The 20,366-nt window shown below is 39.6% G+C and overlaps 2 protein-coding genes across 2 annotated transcripts; both read left to right on the plus strand.

Moving 5' to 3' along the window:
• The first annotated feature begins 1,325 nt into the window (after nt 1-1,325).
• Nucleotides 1,326-2,255, plus strand: LOC101972235 (olfactory receptor 7A5). Its single transcript, XM_005336323.2, has one exon. The coding sequence runs from the start codon at nt 1,326-1,328 to the stop codon at nt 2,253-2,255; it is 930 nt and encodes a 309-aa protein (XP_005336380.2).
• Nucleotides 2,256-19,436: 17,181 nt separating this feature from the next.
• On the plus strand, nt 19,437-20,366 carry LOC101972798 (olfactory receptor 7A10). The gene has a single exon (XM_013363263.2). The coding sequence runs from the start codon at nt 19,437-19,439 to the stop codon at nt 20,364-20,366; it is 930 nt and encodes a 309-aa protein (XP_013218717.2).

Raw genomic sequence — 20,366 nt, forward strand, 5'->3', positions numbered from 1 at the left:
GTACTTTCCCTCTCATTGGATTATGAGGACTATTGTACCTTATACGTATTACTGATAAATTACCTGGAATATAGTTGATATTCAGTAATGAGTTATTGCTTTATTTTTATTAACATAATTATAGAACTTTATAGGAATAACTTTATGTTTCTGTATGTGTATAAATTGTGTAAAATTGCATAAGGTAATTAGTTTAATTACCTGAAACATTTATCATTTCTCTGTGGTGACACACTCAGAACTGTCCCCTTTAGTTATTTTAAAATATGTAATATATTATGGTTAAATATAATTACCCGACTGTTCAATACAACACCAGAAGTTATTCCTTTTCTTGGCTTGCAACTTTTTCCCCCTAAGAAGCTCCTCTCCATCCCTTTTTTCCCACAATGTTCCTCAGCTTCTTGAGACATCATGCTCTGCTAAGCTTCTATGAGAGCAGCTTTTGAAGAATCTGCAGATGGATGATGTCATGCAGCTTTAGTGTTCCTGTACCTGGCTTATTTCACTTCACATAATATCCCCCAGATTCCCCTATGTTGTCCCCAATGACAGGACTCAATCTTCTGTTAATAACTTAATATTATTCCACTCTGTATCTGTACCAACACAAATGGCCAATAGCCATATGAAAAATGGTTGAAATTGCCAATTATTAGAGAAATGCTAACCAAGATTGCAGTAGAATATCACCTCACTCCAGTTAGAAGGGCTATGATCAAAAAGACCAAAGATATCAAGGGTCAGGGAGAATGTGGAGAAAAAGGGAATCCTTTCCCAGATTTGGTAGGTATGTAAACAAATGAAAACATTATAGAAAGCAATACAGAGATTCCACAAAAATTAAAATAGAGTTATCACATTATGCAGCAATCCTAGAACTGGGTGTGTAGCCAAAGAAATAAAATGGGTATTTTGAAGATATCTGCCCTTCCATGTTTACTGATGCACAAATCACAACAGCCAGGTACAAAATTCAAAGTGTTCATCAGGAGTGTTTCATTTCTATTTCTCACATGCATGGAAACCTTTTTTTCTTAGAATTACAAAAGCATGACTTCTTAGGGAAATCTTGAGAGTGAAACAGGAATTCATCATCAGAGATGGCACAGTGTTCCTTAGAGCACAAAAAACACTCATATTCTATAGAAGGTGATTTATTTTCTTTTCCTTGGTTCTTCTTTTTCCTTTTGTATATAAGGGTGGAACCTAGGTCCTTGCACATAGTATTAATTATGTATTGTTTTACTTGAATGATGTAAGTAATATCTGTCTATGGGAAAATTAGTCATGCTCTTTTTCTCATTTCTGGTAGTCACATTCATATGGAACCAGGGAATGATACTCAACTTTTAGAATTTCTTCTTCTGGGACTTGCAGAGAACCCTGAACTGCAGCTCCTCATCTTTGGCCTTTTCCTCTCCATGTACCTGGTCACTGTGCTGGGGAACCTGCTCATCATCCTGGCCACCATCTCAGACTCCCACTTGCACACGCCCATGTACTTCTTCCTCTCCAACCTGTCCTTTGTGGACATCTGCTTCACCTCCACCACTGTCCCCAAGATGCTGGTGAACATCCAGACCCAGAGCAAGGCCATTACCTATGCAGGTTGCATCACCCAGATTCACTTTTTTGTACTCTTTGCAGGATTGGACAATTTTCTGTTGATTGTGATGTCCTATGACCGGTTTGTGGCCATTTGTCACCCCTTGCATTACATGGTCATCATGAAATACAGAATATGTGGATTGCTAGTTCTGGTGTCCTGGGTTGTTAGTGTCTCATATGCATTGTTGCAAAGCTTAATGATGTTGCGGCTGTCCTTCTGCACAGACTTGGAAATCCCACATTTTTTCTGTGAACTTAACCAGGTAATTCAGCGTGCCTGCTCTGACACCTTTCTTAATGAGGTGGTGATATATTTTGCTGCTCTCTTGCTGGGAGGTGGCCCTCTCACTGGAATCCTTTACTCTTACTGCAAGATAGTGTCCTCCATCCGTGCAATCTCATCAACTCAGGGCACGTACAAAGCCTTCTCCACCTGTGCATCTCACCTCTCTGTGGTCTCCTTATTTTATGGCACAACCCTAGGGGTGTACCTCAGTTCTGCTATGACCCCAAATTCCCGCTCTACTGCAACAGCATCAGTGATGTACACTGTGGTCACCCCCATGCTGAATCCCTTCATCTACAGTCTGAGGAACAAGGACATCAAGAGCGCTCTGAGAAGACTCTGTGACACAGGAAGATAAAAGCATCAATTCTTCGGAGACTGAATAAGTGCCCCTGATTCCAGGGCTCTGAGACTCTGAGTCAGAATCTGGGATTCTTTTTTTAGAAGGAAGCTCCTTCTATGTTAATGCAGAGTTTCCATTTCTTTGATTTTGGGTTCTGCATTCAATTCCTCTCATCATTCACATTGTTACACTTACTGACCTCTGTGACATCCAATGCCCTTCATTTGTCATTTTCTATCTTTCCAAAATCATACCCATCTTTTGATGTGAAATACTTGAAAATGCTTATTGATCCCACAAGATATATTTTTAGAAATAATTCAATCTCAAATGATACATGCCATGCTGAGTAATTTTTTATGTTGCTAAAATAGATATAGTTTGTATTCTCATGTGAAAGAACTGTACATAACAACTAAGGTTATTTTTATAATTTTATTGGGGATGAAAATCTGAGGGGGAAAAAACTTATTTTGTACCATGGATTGGACCTATTGATGCTTGACAACTGAGCCACATCCCCATCCTTTCTGTTTCTTGTTTGAGACAGGGTCTTGCTTAGAACCTCATTAATTTGCTGAGGCTGGCTTTGAACTTTGCAATGCTCCTACCTCAGCCTCCTGAAATCCTGGTGTTACAAATGTGCACCACCATACTCAGGTGAGAATAGGTTTTCAATTGTGTGTTTTCATGATTTTCTTCCTATATTACTTCCATAACATCCATTTTTGATGAGGTAGCCTTTAACAAACCTAGGTGTTAGCTGGTCATTGGGGTTTATTCCCATCTTTGGATCCTGTTATTATTTCAACATTGTGTCCACACTGCCTGACATAGGATGGGCAAAACAGGTCTCCAGAGGTATCAACTACAACATTTTTCCAGGCATGTATTTTTATGTGCTAGATAACATTTTTGAAAAGATAGCAGTATGAAAATGGTGAATAGATTGATGGTTCTAAGGATCCAGGTACTGGGCAGGAAGGAGGTGAATGGGACTCTAACAGGGCAAAACTTGGGATCCTTGACTGATGGGAACTGTTCTGTATTTTATTTTGATGAAAATAATTAATTGTAAACATTAAGGAGGTTCAGCCTGATATATGCACACGCGCCCACAGTGTGCACTCATCAAATTCAGCCTCCCTTTCTCCACCCTCTCCAACCCCTCTCTGACCTCTAATAATCTCTATTCTGCATTCAGGCTACCTCTTTTATCTTCTTCATTTGTGAGAGAACATGAAGTACTTTTCTTTTGGTATCTGTCTTATTCACTTAGCACAATGTGCCCTGGTTCCATCCACGTTTCCCCAAAGGATATATTTCATCCTCACATAAGGATAAAGGGTGTTCCATGTTGTATATATGCCACGTTTTTTCCCTTCACTCCTCTGGTCATGGGCACTTAGACTGACTCCGTATCTGAGCCTGTGTGAATGATGTTGTAAGACATGGGCAGGGGGCTTCTCCTTGCTCTCTGATTTCATTTCCATATTATCAGTGCTAATATGCTGCCTGTGATATTTTGCTCTGTGTTACCCTGGTGGAAACTGACTAAAGGGCCTTTGGATCTCTCGCTGTCTTTCCTTACTACAGCATGTTAATCCACAATTTTCTCCAAAGGAAAAAGGTCCATTAAGAATTATAAATATAAAAAAGTGAAAGTTAGCAGGACAAGTGTTTGTAAAGAGTTTAAATGTTGATGTGTTTCCCTTTCCTCTTGAACTCATGATTGCTGTTCTCTTTCTCCCATGTAACTCTAAGCTGTCCTTGCTGTCATGGTTATAATTACCATGCTAAAAATTACCCTGTGTACATTCTTCTAAGAGAGCAGGTAAATGAAGAGAAGACTGTCTTATTGGTGATGTGCTGTGGTATTATGTCAACTCATACATAAAATCTACAGAAGATTGTGGAGAAGGAGAAGTTTGCTTTCAAGATAATTGTAAAATGTTGGATATTGAAATAAACATATTTGAAACAATAAGAAATGTTGGTATTTGACATTTCATTGTTTTTGCTCTCTACTGCGTAGACACTAGGAGACAATCCTGAAGAACCTTTGATTTTCACTGTGGTTTTTTTATTAAGAGAACATCTTCTACTGACTCCCTTCTGCACAAACATGGGAACCCCATACTGTTCTGTGATCTGCCAGAGTCCCGAGTTCTCCTATTCAGGCAACCTCAATATTAACATAGCAGTGTACATAGCTTCTAATCATTCTAGAATTTTGACAGTCAGGAACGAGTTCAAAGCCTTTACTGCATGTGGGTCTAAACTATGGGTAATATCTTTGCATCATGCACTTTCTTTGTGAGTCAGAATTATGTTACTATAACACAACACCTGAGATAATCAATAGATAAGGAGAGAACATTTATTTTGGCTCACAGTTTTCAAGATTCCAATCTGTAATGGATTGGCCCCATGGCTTGGCCCTATTGCAATGATCCCAAGAAGAGAGGTGGCAAGCATGTGGCAGAGAAAAGGAGCTGACCTCATGTCCTGGAAGTGGAAAAGATAAAGGAATAGATTGGGGTCCTGCAATCCCTTTCATTCCCAAATGAACTTAGACCTTCCTCTTAGTATATCTTCCATCTTCCAATAGCACCAAGATGGGGACCAAGATTTAACACAGGGCCTTTGGGTGACACTTAAGACTGTAGCACTGGCCTTGAGGTCCTCCTCAGTTCTGCAGGCACTTTGTTGTCTAGATGGCCTTGATGTGGCCTTGGTGTCACCCACATGTTGAGCCCCTTTGTCTACAGTCTGAGGAGCAGGGAGTTGGAGGGGTCAGGTGGATGGTGTCCCAGTGAAGGCCATGGCAGGACTCTCCTGGGCAGCAGTGGGCACGACATCAAGGGTCTGAGAGCCTGGCCTCCTGCATCCAGCCCTTTGACGACTTCAGCTTTCACAGGTTTTAAAGCCACTCCTCCCTGGGGTCTCCCTTCAGGAGCTCCCTGTCCTCAGGACTGTTCCTGAGGTTCCACATTGGATCAGCCTTTTAACGTTCTCCAGGAAATCTCAGTTGTGTGAACATAACAGGGCACTTTCCCAGATATCTACAATAAGGGATTGTATTTAATTTTAACAAACCAAATCTTAAACCTTTAACACGTAACCTCACAAGTGATGCTCAGCGTGCCTTTTTGCCCTGGTAACTCACTTGCAGAGATGTGTTCTGAGGTGATGCAAATGAGACCAACTCTGAAGAATTCCTGTCTTTTTGTTGGATCCTCTTTCTTTCCTATCATCCTCAACTTAGTGAAGTTTTCAACTCACACACTATGAATTCCTAGATATTGTGAACCCTATCTCATCTGTGCCTACAACTGTGATGTCTAGTACAGTTCCTGGTAAGGAGTTAGTCCTCTGTGAATTTTAGTTGAATAGAATAAAAATTAGGAGATTGTTTAAGAGAAAGAAGAGAGTGTCTGAGCCACAAAACTACACATGGGCACGTTAACTAAGAGGCTTTGAGGCAGAAAAAAAAATCCAGACTTATGGAGGTAGATCTTGATAATAAAAAAATAGAGAGAATGAAATTAGCTTCCAAAGGCGTAGCTCCACTTCCCAATATTTCTGCAGCAGTCTTCACAGTGGCTAAATGTGGTATATTTATAACTGAGGGCTCTTCAGCCTTCAAGATGAATAAAATCCTGTCATTTACAAGATAATAAAGGGGACAGACCCTTGTGTCCCATGAAAGAAGCCAGACAGAAGCAAACACTGCATGTGCTCCTATGTGGAGGTCAAAGGAGCCTCAATCTACATACAGAATAGTGGCCCTGGAGGCTGGGAAGGAGGCAGGAGGAGAAGGAGGAGGAGGCTGGATAGAGATACAGGAGCACAGGTGAATAGGAAGACCCAGTCCTGGTGTTCCACAGTGAGTGGGGGTGAGTGGGGGCTACAGTACCCAGATGTTGTCATGAGTTTAATGAAGATCTGAAATGAGGAGTGCAGACCTGGAATCATAAGGTAATGATGTGGGGAGGTCAAGTTCCCTTAAGATTTTTTGTTCAGCACCCATTGTGTGCATGGGCTAAAAACATCATGTTCACCCTATGGATATATACAATCACTTGTCCATAAATATTAAATTAAGATTTTAAAACTCCACTCAGCATTGCCACTTTGTTGGACCATCGGATACACATGGTCTCTGGAGGTTCCTGGTCACTCCTTCACTAGGGAGCAGGACCTTATAGTCATTAGGCAACAAGCTTGTGGTCACCGAGTGTAGGCCATGGTCCCAGACCTCATGTTAGGATGGCTCTAGAGAAGCTTTACTAAAGTATAAATTAAGCTCAGAGGAAACAAGAGCTTCAGATACAGACTCCTGCTTCTGGGATTCTCCCCAACAAAGAATCGCTCTGTCTCTGGGTGTTGCAGATTTCGGACTTCAGCAAACACCAAGGTAAGGTATTCAAAGTCCCCTTGATGATTTTAATGTGATTTTCTCTGTGTACTCATGAAATTGAGCACATTTTTATGTTCCTAAGCCATTTGTATCTATTCTTTTCGGTCACTGACTCAGGCACATTGACCATTTTTTCTTGCATTTCAAAAATTGTAATTGTTTTGAAATAATTTGTGTATGTATATTTTGACTTTTGGGATTTCATTTAATTTAAATTTTATTTATTTTAGAGTGGATCTAATTGTTCATATTTGAGGTTTGTTATAGGGTAAATATAGGTAGTAAATAATTACAATACTGAAGCAAATATTCACAGTAAACAAAAAAAATTCTCCTAGTTTTTAAAAATTTCTTAACAATTATTTAAACATATTTCCAAAAAAATTGTTCTAATTTGTTATACAAGACAGTAGACTGCATTTTGACACATTATACATAAATGGAGTATGACTTCTCATTTTTCGGATTTACATGATGTAGATAGTAACATAGGTCATATAATCATGTATGAACTTAGGGTAATAATGTCTGATTTATTCTATTATCTTATAATTTTGATTTGCATAATTTAAAATATTTTATTCAATAATTATTTTCTTAATTGTAAAAATAGAGTATGTCATATTAATTCAATTCATATATATAGTGTGTAATGATCATATCAGGATAGTCAACAATTCTATTTTCTTAAACAATTTCAGAAAGACGTATAATTAACATGCAATAATTATATGTAGGTGTGGTACAGTGCAATTTTTAATAGATGTACACACTAAGTATTGATAAAGTGAAGATAATTAATTCTTCCATCTACTCCTAATTAGATCTGCTCTGGAGACTTTGACCTCCTCTTTCCTAGTTATTCATAAAAAGATATAAAATGTTACTATGAACAATTCCCTTCATGTGCTCAGTTGAAGAACGTGTTCAATAAGGTTTAACTGTTGTATATTTAATTGTTATAAAATTGCCATCCTTGATCCTATGGAGAGAACATCCTTGATCCTATGGAGAGAAAGGTGGCCCAGGGTCCTAAGTTGTAGTCAGGTAGGATGACAAGTTTCTGCTGTTCTGTCGCAGAGTACGGTCATGATAAGGTCCTGCATATTTCAAAAATGATGGAATCCAATATCCTTTGCAATTAGCACTTCATAATTATAAATAATATTGGGATTCATCTTGCCATATTCATAAAACATGGAATACAATTGGCTCCAACTTAACCCCAGTACCTCTCCTTTCCCTTCACTCTCCTTGCCCTGTTTCACTTTCTTTTTTTCTACCAGTCTGGATTGTGTTCACCACAAAGAAATGATAAATCTTGAGGAGGTAAATATGCTCACCTTGATCTACTCATTACCCAGTGTATAAAAGAATGGAAACATCATATGATGCCCTAAAAATATGTGACACTAAAATGGCACCATTGAAAATTTAATCTCAAGAAAGTTAACACCCCCCCCCACACACACACACCCGTGCCCTTTATTCTGAAGTTAATCTGGGGAAACAAGGATAACGTTAGAACAATGTTGTGAGGAATAAACGATGTTTGTGGAAATACTTTGTGGGTCCACAGAAAGTGGTCATGGTACCATGTGTGAATAGGACATGTGTCCCTGTGGATTTGTGATTTTCTTAAGATTTGAGTCATCCACCCACATAAATCTGCAAGTACATACAAAATCACATTTTATTTTGAAATTTGAGAGAAGAGATCTGAAAAGAGCCATTTTGAATGAGCATGAAATGAGAAGGGAGCTCAAGTCATGGAGCCTGAAGAGATTCTTATCTCTTCAAACTCATACTCACCTCCTAAGGTAAGAGCCATCATTTGGTCCCTCATTAGAAACATGTGAGATTATTAGATGCATGGCATTGTGGGTATTGTTGGGAAAGTCTGATGAATACAGGAGGTGTTGCCTTATGGGTTCATATTTTATACAAAAAGAGCTCACTCCTCTCTTAAAGAGGGATGAAAAAATATCTGGAGACACCAGAGACTGTGTCCCTAACATGAGTCAGTGTTTTGAGGACACAAGATAACTAACCGGGGCAGGTTTCTTAGTTTCACATGTGGAAGAAAACTATGACTCACAGGAGGGATATGGTGGTAGGAAGATGGGGCCTGTAGATGGGTGGTAATATGGGCTGATGCACCTGACTCCAATCTGCTCCCTGAGGAATCCATGGGAACTGTTTCTTTCCTGTATAGACCACAGTCCTGCAGGGAAATCAGGTGATTAGAGGTTGGAGTAAAAAGAAGGACATGTTCCTAATGAGCAAATAGAGAAAGGTGTAGGCTGTGATTGCTCCTGCTCTCCCTGAGGGCATGCCCTTGGGACTTAATTCCTTATTTAGGATCTTCAAATCTGACCTGAGGACCAAAGCTGGACCCATTCGTATTCTCTTGTCTGGGGTCAGAGCCTCACTCTGCACCTTCAACATCCAGGGAAGAACTGATGCATGTTTATGAAGACTCTCCCACCAGAGATGCCACGCAGGTGAGCCTGCAAACCAAGCAGACATTGCAGGAAACTGAAGAGAAGGAATCAGAACTTTCACCTGAGGTTCCCTGAGAGACTAAGTAGCCTGGCTTGCAGCCCAGAGATGGTGGTGTCTGTTGCTAGCTTCATTGATTTATTAATGGATTTATAAGATACTAAAAATGTCCCAGAAATCAGCAACACAGGTCATTGTTGACCATCAACTTACAGTAGCATAAGCTCATTTAGAAGATTGATGGGACTATGAAGGTTGGAATCACAGTAAATGTAAGTCTGAATACCTTTGCAAGAAAGGGGAATGGAAAATCCAGAGTGAACAGCAGAGGGATATACACTGGTGGGAGATCCTTTAAAAAAATTACAATGAAGCATATTTCAGCACGTTTTTAATATGTGTGAGAAATTTCCAGATTTAGGATTATTTTTGGTAAATAAATCTCTGCATCAAAAACTCTTGATATAGATATATCACTGAATCTTCTTCGTCTCTTGGTATTATCCACATGAAAAATAAATTTACTGAAGTGAAAAATAGGTATGCTAAAGAGTTTTATATTATAATTATTTCATAACCTGTCAAGTAAGTGCACTGGAGGGATGTTGACTTCTCCATTTCAGATTTTTAAAACACTTTGCTTTGAATTGGAGAGTATCCCTTCCATTTTTTTTTCTTTTTTCTTTTGGCATTTTATTCTTCCAAACAGAATGTTTTCCACTGATTTTGATGTTGTACATGTTCCTTTTCAATGAACACAAAACCCATGTGGGGAGGTATCTGTGGGGAGTGTCTGAAAGTCTACAGACTTTAATGTTTTCCAACAGATGAGTGTTTGTTATTGGGCTCCTACCAGGGCTCTTCATTCTGAAGGATCTGACACAACAATGTGGTATTTCTTCACTTGTGAATCCCCACTTTATCAGTAATGATATTCTTCTGCACTAATAAATCAACTTTTCTACCGCTTTTCAAGTTATTTTCATATCTCTCTTATGTCTCTGTGCCTCTTGATTTTCCTCACTTTGACACAGGTGTATTTCCAAAAGCCTCGTCACCTTTGGCCAGCTGTTGGAAGGTGTTCCTCTTTATCATTTCACTAAAGATCATGACCCTCATCCACAAGTAAATTTGAATTTATTTTTCTTTAGATAAATCATAACATTATATCTGACTTCCCGATCTTTTATTTCTAAGAGTCTAGCAATTTATTTCTACATTTTATTCATAGTATCCAGATCTGATCACTATAAAATATATTCATTTATCAAAACATCACAATATACCCAATAAACCTATACAGTTATTAGGTGTCTAACAAAATAACACTATCAGAAAATTTAAAACAACAACAACAACAACAACAACAACTAAGATCAACCAGGAATTGACGTCACATACAAAAAAAAAATGGAATCAATGAAACGGTCAGTGATTAAGGAGATTGAAAGCTCCTTATCTGATTTGATCATAGCACAGCACACATACATATTGGATTGTCACCTATAGATTCAGTGAACAGGCACAATAATGCTGTGTGACTTTTAAAACAGGAAGAAAGAGGCCTGCTGTATCTGCTGCGAATCTAAGGAAAACTCAATGATCAGGTGAAATGAACAACAACAGAAAAACAGATCTGCTGTTTCCTATTGAAAGTTCCCCATTTTGCTGTATGTACTTTGGATATCTGCTGTTGTCAATTGTTGATTTTTGACCTTTGGTCATTTTTTCTAATGTGTGTGGACTGTCAGATGCCTTGAGCTTATACATTGCAGGGTGACTCTTAGCAGCCAGAAGTCAGAACTTAACCCTCAGGTGGTAGTAAGGAGGGAATCCTTTGCAATTCACAGAATGTGTTTGCAGCACATTTAAGGGGATAAGAGGTTCCGGGTGTGGATGAAGTACTGCCTGTACCTTGTAGCCTTAGAGATCAATGAGGCCAGCTCATTCCTTAACATTATCTGACACCATCTCTCATCACTCACCTATTTGATCCTTCTCTGGCCAAGGGCTTTCTTTTAAGCCTTGGTTTTCCAAAACAAGCATGTTCCTCAGGAATGACTGTCCCCCAGTGAAGACCACACCCCTGAGGATGACTTGTGGTTCTGCCCTGCCTTCCTTGTGGTCTCTGTTTGGATGCCCCCCTTCCTGCTGGTTTTACATGCATTGCTATAAAAGTACAATTACATCTCTACTCTTTATTTTCCTCTTAGTACCCATCACCATGGGACATATTACGTGATTTTAACCATTTTTGCTCATGATCTTTCCCTCTCTTTGGATAATGGAGACTTTTTTAACCTCATACAGATTACGAATATAATGGCTGGAATGCAGTTGGCACTCGATATTTAGTTATTGCTTTATATTTAATAACATGTAATGACACAACTTTATTAGTATAACTTTACATTTCCATGCATTTATAAATTGTATAATAATTGCACAAGGGTAATTAGTTAATCACCTGAAACTTTTATCATTTCTTTGTGGTGGAACATTCTGAATCCTCCACTCTAGCTATTTTAAAATATGTAAAATATTATTGTTGATTATAATTCCCTACAGTGCAGTACAACTCCAGAAGTCATTCCTCTTCTCTAACTGTGTGTTTGCTCACCTTAAGAAGCTTCTCTAAATCCCTTTGTCCCAACCACGCTCCTCAGCTTCTGGTGGCCATCTTGCTCTGCTGCACTTCTGTGACATCAGCTTTTACAGAATCTGCCTATGGATGATGTCACGCAGCTGTAGTGTTCCTGTACCTGACTTATTTCAGTTCACATAATGTCCCCCAGCTTCATCCAGGTTGTCCCCAATGAGAGGATTCAATCTTTTATCAACAGCTGAGTATTATTCCACTGTGTACTATACACATACAAATGGCCAATACCCATATGAAAAGTGCTCAATTGCAAATTATAAGAGAAATTCTAATCAAGACTTCTGTAGAATATTTTCTCAGTCCAGTTAGAAGTGCTATTATAAATAGACCAAAGATAACAAGGCCCAGTGATTATGTGGAGGAAAAAAAAACTCCTTACCCAAAGCTGTTTGGAATGCAAATTCATGAAGCCATTATGGAAAATGAGACAAAAGTTCCATAAAAGTTAAAATACAGTTATTGCATGATTCAGCAATCACAGTATTAGATATATAGCAGAGGAAATAAATAGGTGTGGTAGGAGATGTCTGCCCTTCCATGTTTACTGAAGCAATATTCACTGTAGCCAAGTTACATCAGGGGTGCTCCTTTTATACTTCTCAAAGGCAATATTAATTTTCCCTTTAGAATTCTAAAATACATGACTTCCTAATAAAACTCTGAAAAGAGGAATTCATCATCAGAGATGGCACAGCATCCCTTAGGGGAACAAAATACATACATGTTCTATAGAAGCTAATTACTTTCGATTCCTTTTTTTTTTCTTTTTGTTTATTTTGTGGCTAATGATGGAATCCTGGGCCTTGCATATGTTAGACAAGCACTCCTCCAGTGAGCTACACAACAATTCCTAAAATCAATTTCTTTACAGCAAAATATGTATTGTTTCCTTTCAATGATGTGAGAAATACCTGTCTATGGGAAAATTAGTTATGCTCTTTTTCTCATTTCTGGTAGTCACATGCATGTGGAACCAGGGAATGATACTCAACGTTTAAAATTCCTTCTTCTGGAACTTGCAGAGGACCCAGAACTGCAGCCCCTCCTCTTTGGCCTTTTCCTGTCCATGTTCCTGGTCACTGTGCTGGGGAACCTGCTCATCATCCTGGCCACCATCTCAGACTCCCACCTGTACATGTCCATGCTTCACATCCACCATCGTCCCCAGGATGCTGGTGAACATCCAGACACAGAGCAAGGCCATTTCCTATGCAGGCTGCATCACCCAGATTCACTTTTTTGTACTCTTTGTTGTGTTGTATGACTTGCTTTTGACTGTGATGGCCTATGACTGGTATATGGTCATCTGTCTTCCCCTGCATGACATGGTCATAATGAAACACAGGCTCTGTGGATTGCTAGTTCTGGTGTCCTAGGTTGTGTGTTTTTTTACATGCAATTTTGCAAAGCTTAATGGTGTTGTGCCCGTCCTTCTGCACAGACTTGGAAATCCCACATTTTTTTCAGTGAATTTTACCAGGTGGTTCAGCGTGCCTGCTCTGACACTTTTCTCAATAAGGTGATGATATATTTTGGTGCTGTCTTTCTGGGAGGTGGCCCTCTCACTGGAATCCTCTCTCTCTGTCGGTTTTTACTGCTGCCCATTAATTTACAATTTTCTCTAATTAAAATTTAATTTAAAATTATAAATAAAAACTGATGGACATCTGAGGAAGCCGTTTATAAACTGTTCACATTTTGATGTGTTTCCCTTTCCCCTTGAACCTGTGATTGCTGTTCACTTTTTCCCATGTGACTGTCAGCTGTCATTGCTGTCATGGTGCATCCTGTGCTTAAAATTACCCTGTGTACTTTCTTCAAACAAGAGCAGGTAAATGAAAGGGAACACCGACTTGTTGATAATGGGCTGTGGCTTTCTGTCAATCCAGACATAAAATGTACAGAAGACTGTGGTGAAGTTTGCTTTCTGATTGGGGTAAAAATGTTGGATATTAAAATAAACACATTTTGGACAATAAAGAAATGCTGGCATCTGACGTTTCATTGCTCTCACTCTCTGCTGTGTAGAGACTAGGGAACATAGTACAGATGGACGTGTGATTTACACTGTGGCTTTTACTACTTAAGAACCTCTCCTACTGCCCTCCTTCTGCACACACATGGGAAGCCCACACTCTTCGGTTCTTGCCAGAGTGCTGAGTTCCTCCATTCAGGCAACCTCATCAATAACATAGCAGGGTTTTCAGTTTCTATCATTCAAGGTCTTTATTTCTTCAAACTCATACTCACATCCAAAATCAAGAATCAACATTTGGTCCCTCATTATAAAAATGTATGTTCATTACCAGCATGAAATTTCTGGTATTGTTAGCAAAGTGTGATGAGTGCAAGAGGTGCCGTCTTGTGGTTTCACATTTCAGAAAAACACAGCTCACTCTTCTGTTAAAGAGGGACAGAGAAAATGTCTGGAGATGCCAGAGACTGTGTCCCCAATGTGAGTCAGTTTTTTGAGGGCACAAGATACCTAACCAGAGCAGGTTTCTTAGTTTTAGGCATGGGAAGAAAAGTGGAACACAAAGGGTGGATGTGGTGATGGGTGGTGGGACATGGGGAAGGTGAGGCTCATGGTTTGGTGGTAAAATGGGCAGATTAATAGCTCTCCACTTTGATCTCAGGGGAATCTATGCAAACTCTTCCTTTTCTGATTATAGACCAGAGTCCTGCAGGGAAATCAGGTGCTTAGAGGTTGGAGTAAAAAGAAGGACATGTGCCTAATGAGCAGATAGAGAAAGCTGTAGGCTGTGATTGCTCCTGCTCTCCTGAGTACACACCCTGGGGCACATTGATTCTTCAGGGTCATGAAATCTGACTTGAGGATCAAAGCTGGACCCATTTCTGTTCTCTTGACTGGGGTCAGAGCCTCACTCTGCACCTTCAACATCCAGGGAAGAACTGAAGCCTGTGCATGAAGACCCTCCCACCAGAGATGCCACCCAGGTGAGCCTGAGGACCCAGCAGACACTGCAGGAGAGGGCTGAAGAGAATTAAGGCAGGAGCTTTGACCTGAGGTTCCCTGAGAGCCCAACTAGCCTGGCCTGCAGCCCAGAGATGGAGGTGTCTGTTGCTAGCTTAATGAATTTATTAATGTATTTATAAGGTACTAAAAAGCATAAGTGACCAAGAAATCAGCAACACGGGGTCACTGTTGACCATTAACTTATGGTAACAGAATCTCAATTAGAAGAGGGATGAGAGGCATGAAGTGGTTCAAATAAAGTAAAATGTAAGTCTGCGTACTTTGCAATGAAGGGGAATGGGTAAATCCGGTATGAAGTATGGAGAGATATGCACTGGAGGGAGCTCATTTTTTTTTAATTTATAATGGATTAAATTTCAGCACATGTTCATATTGGTGCAAAAAATTCAGATTAAGGAATTTCTGTAAATAAATTCATGTAGGAGAAAATCATGATATAGATATTTCATTTAATCTTCTTACTCTCTTGGTATCTACATGGATAATGAACTAATTTAATAAGTGAAGATGAGTATGCCAAAGAGTTTTATGTTGCAAGTATTTCACAACCTGTCAAGGTGAAGTCAACAGGATGGCCGTCGACCTCTCTATTTCAAATTGTTAAGATGCTTTGCTTAGGGTTGGTGTGTATTCTCTCTCATTTTATTAATTTTAATTCTTTAGAGTTTTTTTCCATGGATTTTGCATGTTGTTACCTTGTTTCATTTACATATCCACAGCACACAAGTGGACATGTATCTGTGGGGAGTCTCTGAAAGTCTACAGATGCTAATGTTTTCCAATAGACCAAGGTTTGTTATTGGTCTCCTGGCAGGGTTTTTCATTCTGAAAGATGTGACTCAACAATCGCATACTTTTTGAGTTGTGAATCCTTGCTTTACATAAAAATCCTAGTGAAAGTTCTTCTGCACTCCTTACACTAAAAAGTCAACTTTTCAACATATATCCAACTTATTTTCATGTCTCTCTTAAGTCTGTGCCTCTTGATTTTCCATGATTCAATGTAGGCATTGCTCCTCATCATTTTACTGGAGTTCACATCCACCATCCACAAGTATATTGGAGTTTGTTTATCTTTAGATAAGAAAGATTCAATCGTAACTTTCTTCTCTACTTCCTTATCTTTTATTTCCAAGTCTCTAGCAATTCATTTTCACATTTTCTTCTGGTACCCACTTTTGATCATTATGCAATATTTTCATGTATCAAAACATCACGATATGCCCCATAAACATATATAATTATTATGTCTAACAAAATACCACGTACAAAAAATTTTAAAAGCCCCAAACCCAAGATCAATCATGATATGATGCCACACACACAAAACAAGCAAAGTAAAAAGATAAGGAAGTAGAGTAAGGACTTAAGGAGATTGAAACACTAATTACCCTGATGTGATCCTCACACAGCACATACATGTATGGAATGATCACATATATACTGAGTGAACAGGCATAATGATTCTGTATGAATTTTAAAATAGTGAGAAAGGCCTGCCTTATCTGTGACATAACTAGGGACAAGCCAGTAGGTCAGGTGAAAGGGGCAGAACTAGGGAAGACAGATCTGCTATTTCATATTCAACATTCCCCACTTTGCTGTAGGTGCATTGGATATCTCCTCTTGTGAATTGCTGATTTTTTACTTTTGGTCATTTTTTTTTCTTTTGAAGTGTATGGTCTGTCAGGTGCCTTGTCACAAGGAAGAGGATCAGTGGGAGGGAGGAGAGGAGGGAAATGGGAGGTACTGGGGACTGAAGTGGAACAAAATCAATTTCCTGCATGTGAGATTGTGTCAAAGTGACCCTGACAGGGCTGGAACTCAGGAGCAGAGCACTTGCCTAGCACGTGTGAGGACCAGATTCAATTCTCAGTACCACATAAGAATAAATAAATAAAATACAGGTACTGTGACCATCTACACCTAAAAATATCTAATGGCCCCCACAATATGCATCAATGCAATGCAATAATGAAAACATTTAAAATGTAGACTGAGAAAATGATGTCACTACTTTGTTTTTTTTTCAAATTTATTTTGCTGCTTATAGATTGTGCTGGTTACCCAGGGAGTGTCACTGGGCTTGGAACACTGCCAGGACCAAGGAAGCCTTTTCCTCCTGGAGAAGAGACACCTGGGCTTGCAAGGTCCTGCTCCCCTGGGTCCACATCCGCTCTGTCTCTGCCCTCACCTCTTCATGTTCTGTCCACCCCTTTGCCTTCTCTCTCCTTTTCTCTCACTCCCCATCCTTCTCTATTTCCTCTTTCTCCCTCTGTTGTCTGCACAGATTTTCTTGCTCCTTTTTAAACACAGGGAAGAAGAGGAGCATTCTTTTTTTAAAAATTTCTTTCATACATGACAAGAGTGGAATGCATTACATACATAATTATCCTTTCACAGCACAATTTTTCATAACTCTGTAGATAAAGTGTGTCCATGCCAAATTATGCCATTATACATGAGCTCTCTTTTTTTCATTACAATTCTTAATACACCTTTATACCACAATTTATCATATCTCTGTTTGTATATAAGGTGGGTTCACTCATTTGTTCATGGAAAGAGTGTCGAGTGGAATCTCCAGGTACCCTCTCCACATCCTTCAGAGAAAAGACGAACTCAGCTTGTTTTGTTGAAGCTCACAACCTTGTCAGGGTGACTGGTGCTGAGAGGCCATGGCAGAAATCAGGCTATGAGAGTGTGTGAGTGTGTGTGTTTGTCTCGTGGAGGGCTCAGAAAAGGCGACCTGATCTTATATATTCCAGAGTGATTCTTAGCAGCTAGAGGCTAGAACTTAACCCTCAGGTGGTAGCAAGGAGGGAATCCTTTTGCAATCCACAGAATGTGTTTGCAGCAAATCTAAGGGCAAAGGTTCCGGGTGTGGATGAAGGACTCCCTGTACCTTGTAGCCTCAGAGAGCAGTGAGGCCAGCTCATTCTTTAATATTCTCTGACACCATCTCTCATCACTCTCCATTTTTAACTCCTTCTTGCCAACAGCTTTCTTTCATGCCTCAGTTTTTTGTAACAAGCATGTTCTTTAGGACCTGTGCACTGACTGTCCCCCCAGTGAAGACCACACCACTGAGGATGACTTGTGGCTCCTGCCCTGCCTTCCTTGTTGTCTCTGCTTGGATTCCCCTCTTCCTGCTGGTTTTCCCTTCATTGCTATAAAAGAACAACAACCTCTCTACTCTTTCTTTTTCCTCTTAGTACCCATCACCATGAGACATATTAGGTGATTTTAACCATTTTTGCTTATGTTCTTTCCCTCTCTTGGGATAATGCGGACTTCTTTGTTTTAATTCATACAGATTACTGATCCAATATATGAATCGTAGTTTGTACTCAGTAATTAGTATTGCTTTATTTTTAATTGATATATAATTATGAAGTTCACAAAAAAATTATATACACGTATAAATTTTATAATAATTGAACAAGTATGTTTGGCTCTTTTTCTGAAACAGTTATCATTTCTCTGTGATAAACATTCAAAGTCCTCCCCTCTAACTATTTTAAAATAGGTAACATATTATTTTTAATTATAATTAGCCTACTGTACAGTACATCACCAGAAGCTATTCCTCTTCTTTTACTGTAATTTTTTTCCCCTTGAGGCGCTTCTCCTCATTCCTTTGGGCTCAAAATGTACCTCAGCTTGTGGTGTCCCTCATGCTATGCTGACATTCTATGAGATCAAATTTCTCAGAATCCACACAGGAATGATATCATGCAGCTTTAGTGTTCCTGTACCTGGCTGATTTCACTTCATAAGTGTCCCCAGGTTCATCTATATTGTCTCCAATAATAAGATTCATCATTTTATTAATAGCTGAATATTATTCCACTGCATATCTGTACCACTTATAAATTGCCAATAGACATCTGAAATGTGCTCAAAATTGCTAATTATCTGGGAAATGCTAATCAAAAAAATGTTAGACTATGGCCTAACTCCAGTGGGAAGAGCTATTATCAAAAAGACCAAGGATATCAAGGACCAGTGAGTATGTGGAGAAAAACGGAATCCTGGTGGGAATGCAAGTTAATGAAGCCATTATGGAAATCAATATGGAGAATCCACAAAATTTAAAACATAGTTATCACTTGATGCAGCAATCCTACTACTGGGTATGGGGCCAAAGAAAATGAAATGGGTATTTTGAAGAGATCTGCCCTTCCACATTGAATGATACAAAATTCACTGAAGCCAAAGTGTTCATGAGGGTTGCTAATTTATACTTATCAAAGGCATGAATAACTTTCTCTTTAGAAATCTGAAAATCATGACTTCCTAGTGAAACCTTGAGAATGAAATAGGAATTCCTCATCAGAGGTGGCACAGGATCCCTTAGGGGATAAGAGCCACACATGTTCTATAGAAGATAATTTCATTATTTCCCTTGGCTTTTTTCTTTTTTGAGGTATATGGATGATATCCAGGGCATTTCCTATGTTAAGCAGCCACTCCAACATGAGCTACACACCATCACTAAAATTAATTTTTTATAGCAAAATATGTATTGTTTCATTTCAATGTGGTAAGTATTGCCTGTCTGTAAAAGTTAGTTATGCTCTTTTTCTCATTTCTGGTAGTGACATGCATATGGAACCAGGGAATGGTACTCAACGTTTAGAATTCCTTCTTTTGGGACTTGCAGAGAACCAAGAACTGCAGCCCCTCCTGTTTGGCCTTTTCCTGTCCATGTACCTGGTCACTGTACTGGGAAACCTGCTCATCATCCTGGCCACCATCTCAGACTCCCACCTGCACACGCCCATGTACTTCTTCCTCTCCAACCTGTCCTTTGTGGACATCTGCTTCACCTCCACCACCATCCCCAAGATGCTGGTGAACATCCAGACACAGAGCAAGGCCATTTCCTATGCAGGCTGCATCACCCAGATTCACTTTTTTGTACTCTTTGTTGCGTTGGATGACTTCCTTTTGAGTGTGATGGCCTATGACCGGTATGTGGCCATCTGTCACCCCCTGCACTACATGGTCATCATGAACGGCAGGCTCTGTGGATTGCTAGTTCTGGTGTGCTGGGTTGTGAGTGTCTCATATGCACTGTTACAAAGCTTAATGGTATTGCGGCTGTCCTTCTGCTCAGACTTGGAAATCCCACACTTTTTCTGTGAACTTAACCAGGTGGTTCACCGTGCCTGCTCTGACACCTTTCTTAATGACCTGGTGATATATATTACGGCTGTCTTCCTGGGAGGTGGCCCTCTCACTGGCATCCTTTACTCTTACTGCAAGATAGTGTCCTCCATCCGTGCAATCTCATCAACTCAGGGCAAGTACAAAGCCTTCTCCACCTGTGCATCTCACCTCTCTGTGGTCTCCTTATTTTATGGCACAACCCTAGGTGTGTACCTCAGTTCTGCTGTGTCTCAGAACTTACATTCCATTGCAACAGCCTCAGTGATGTACAGTGCGGTCACCCCCATGCTGAACCCCTTCATCTACAGTCTGAGGAACAAGGACATCCAGAGTGCTCTGAGAACACTCTGTGGCACAGGAAGATAA

Source organism: Ictidomys tridecemlineatus, chromosome 2, assembly GCF_052094955.1.
Source record: "Ictidomys tridecemlineatus isolate mIctTri1 chromosome 2, mIctTri1.hap1, whole genome shotgun sequence".
NCBI lineage: Eukaryota > Metazoa > Chordata > Mammalia > Rodentia > Sciuridae > Ictidomys > Ictidomys tridecemlineatus.

Coding starts and splice junctions, on each gene's coding strand:
- LOC101972235 (XM_005336323.2), top strand. CDS start 1,326: ATGGAACCAGGGAATGATACTCAACTTTTAGAATTTCTTCTTCTGGGA.
- LOC101972798 (XM_013363263.2), top strand. CDS start 19,437: ATGGAACCAGGGAATGGTACTCAACGTTTAGAATTCCTTCTTTTGGGA.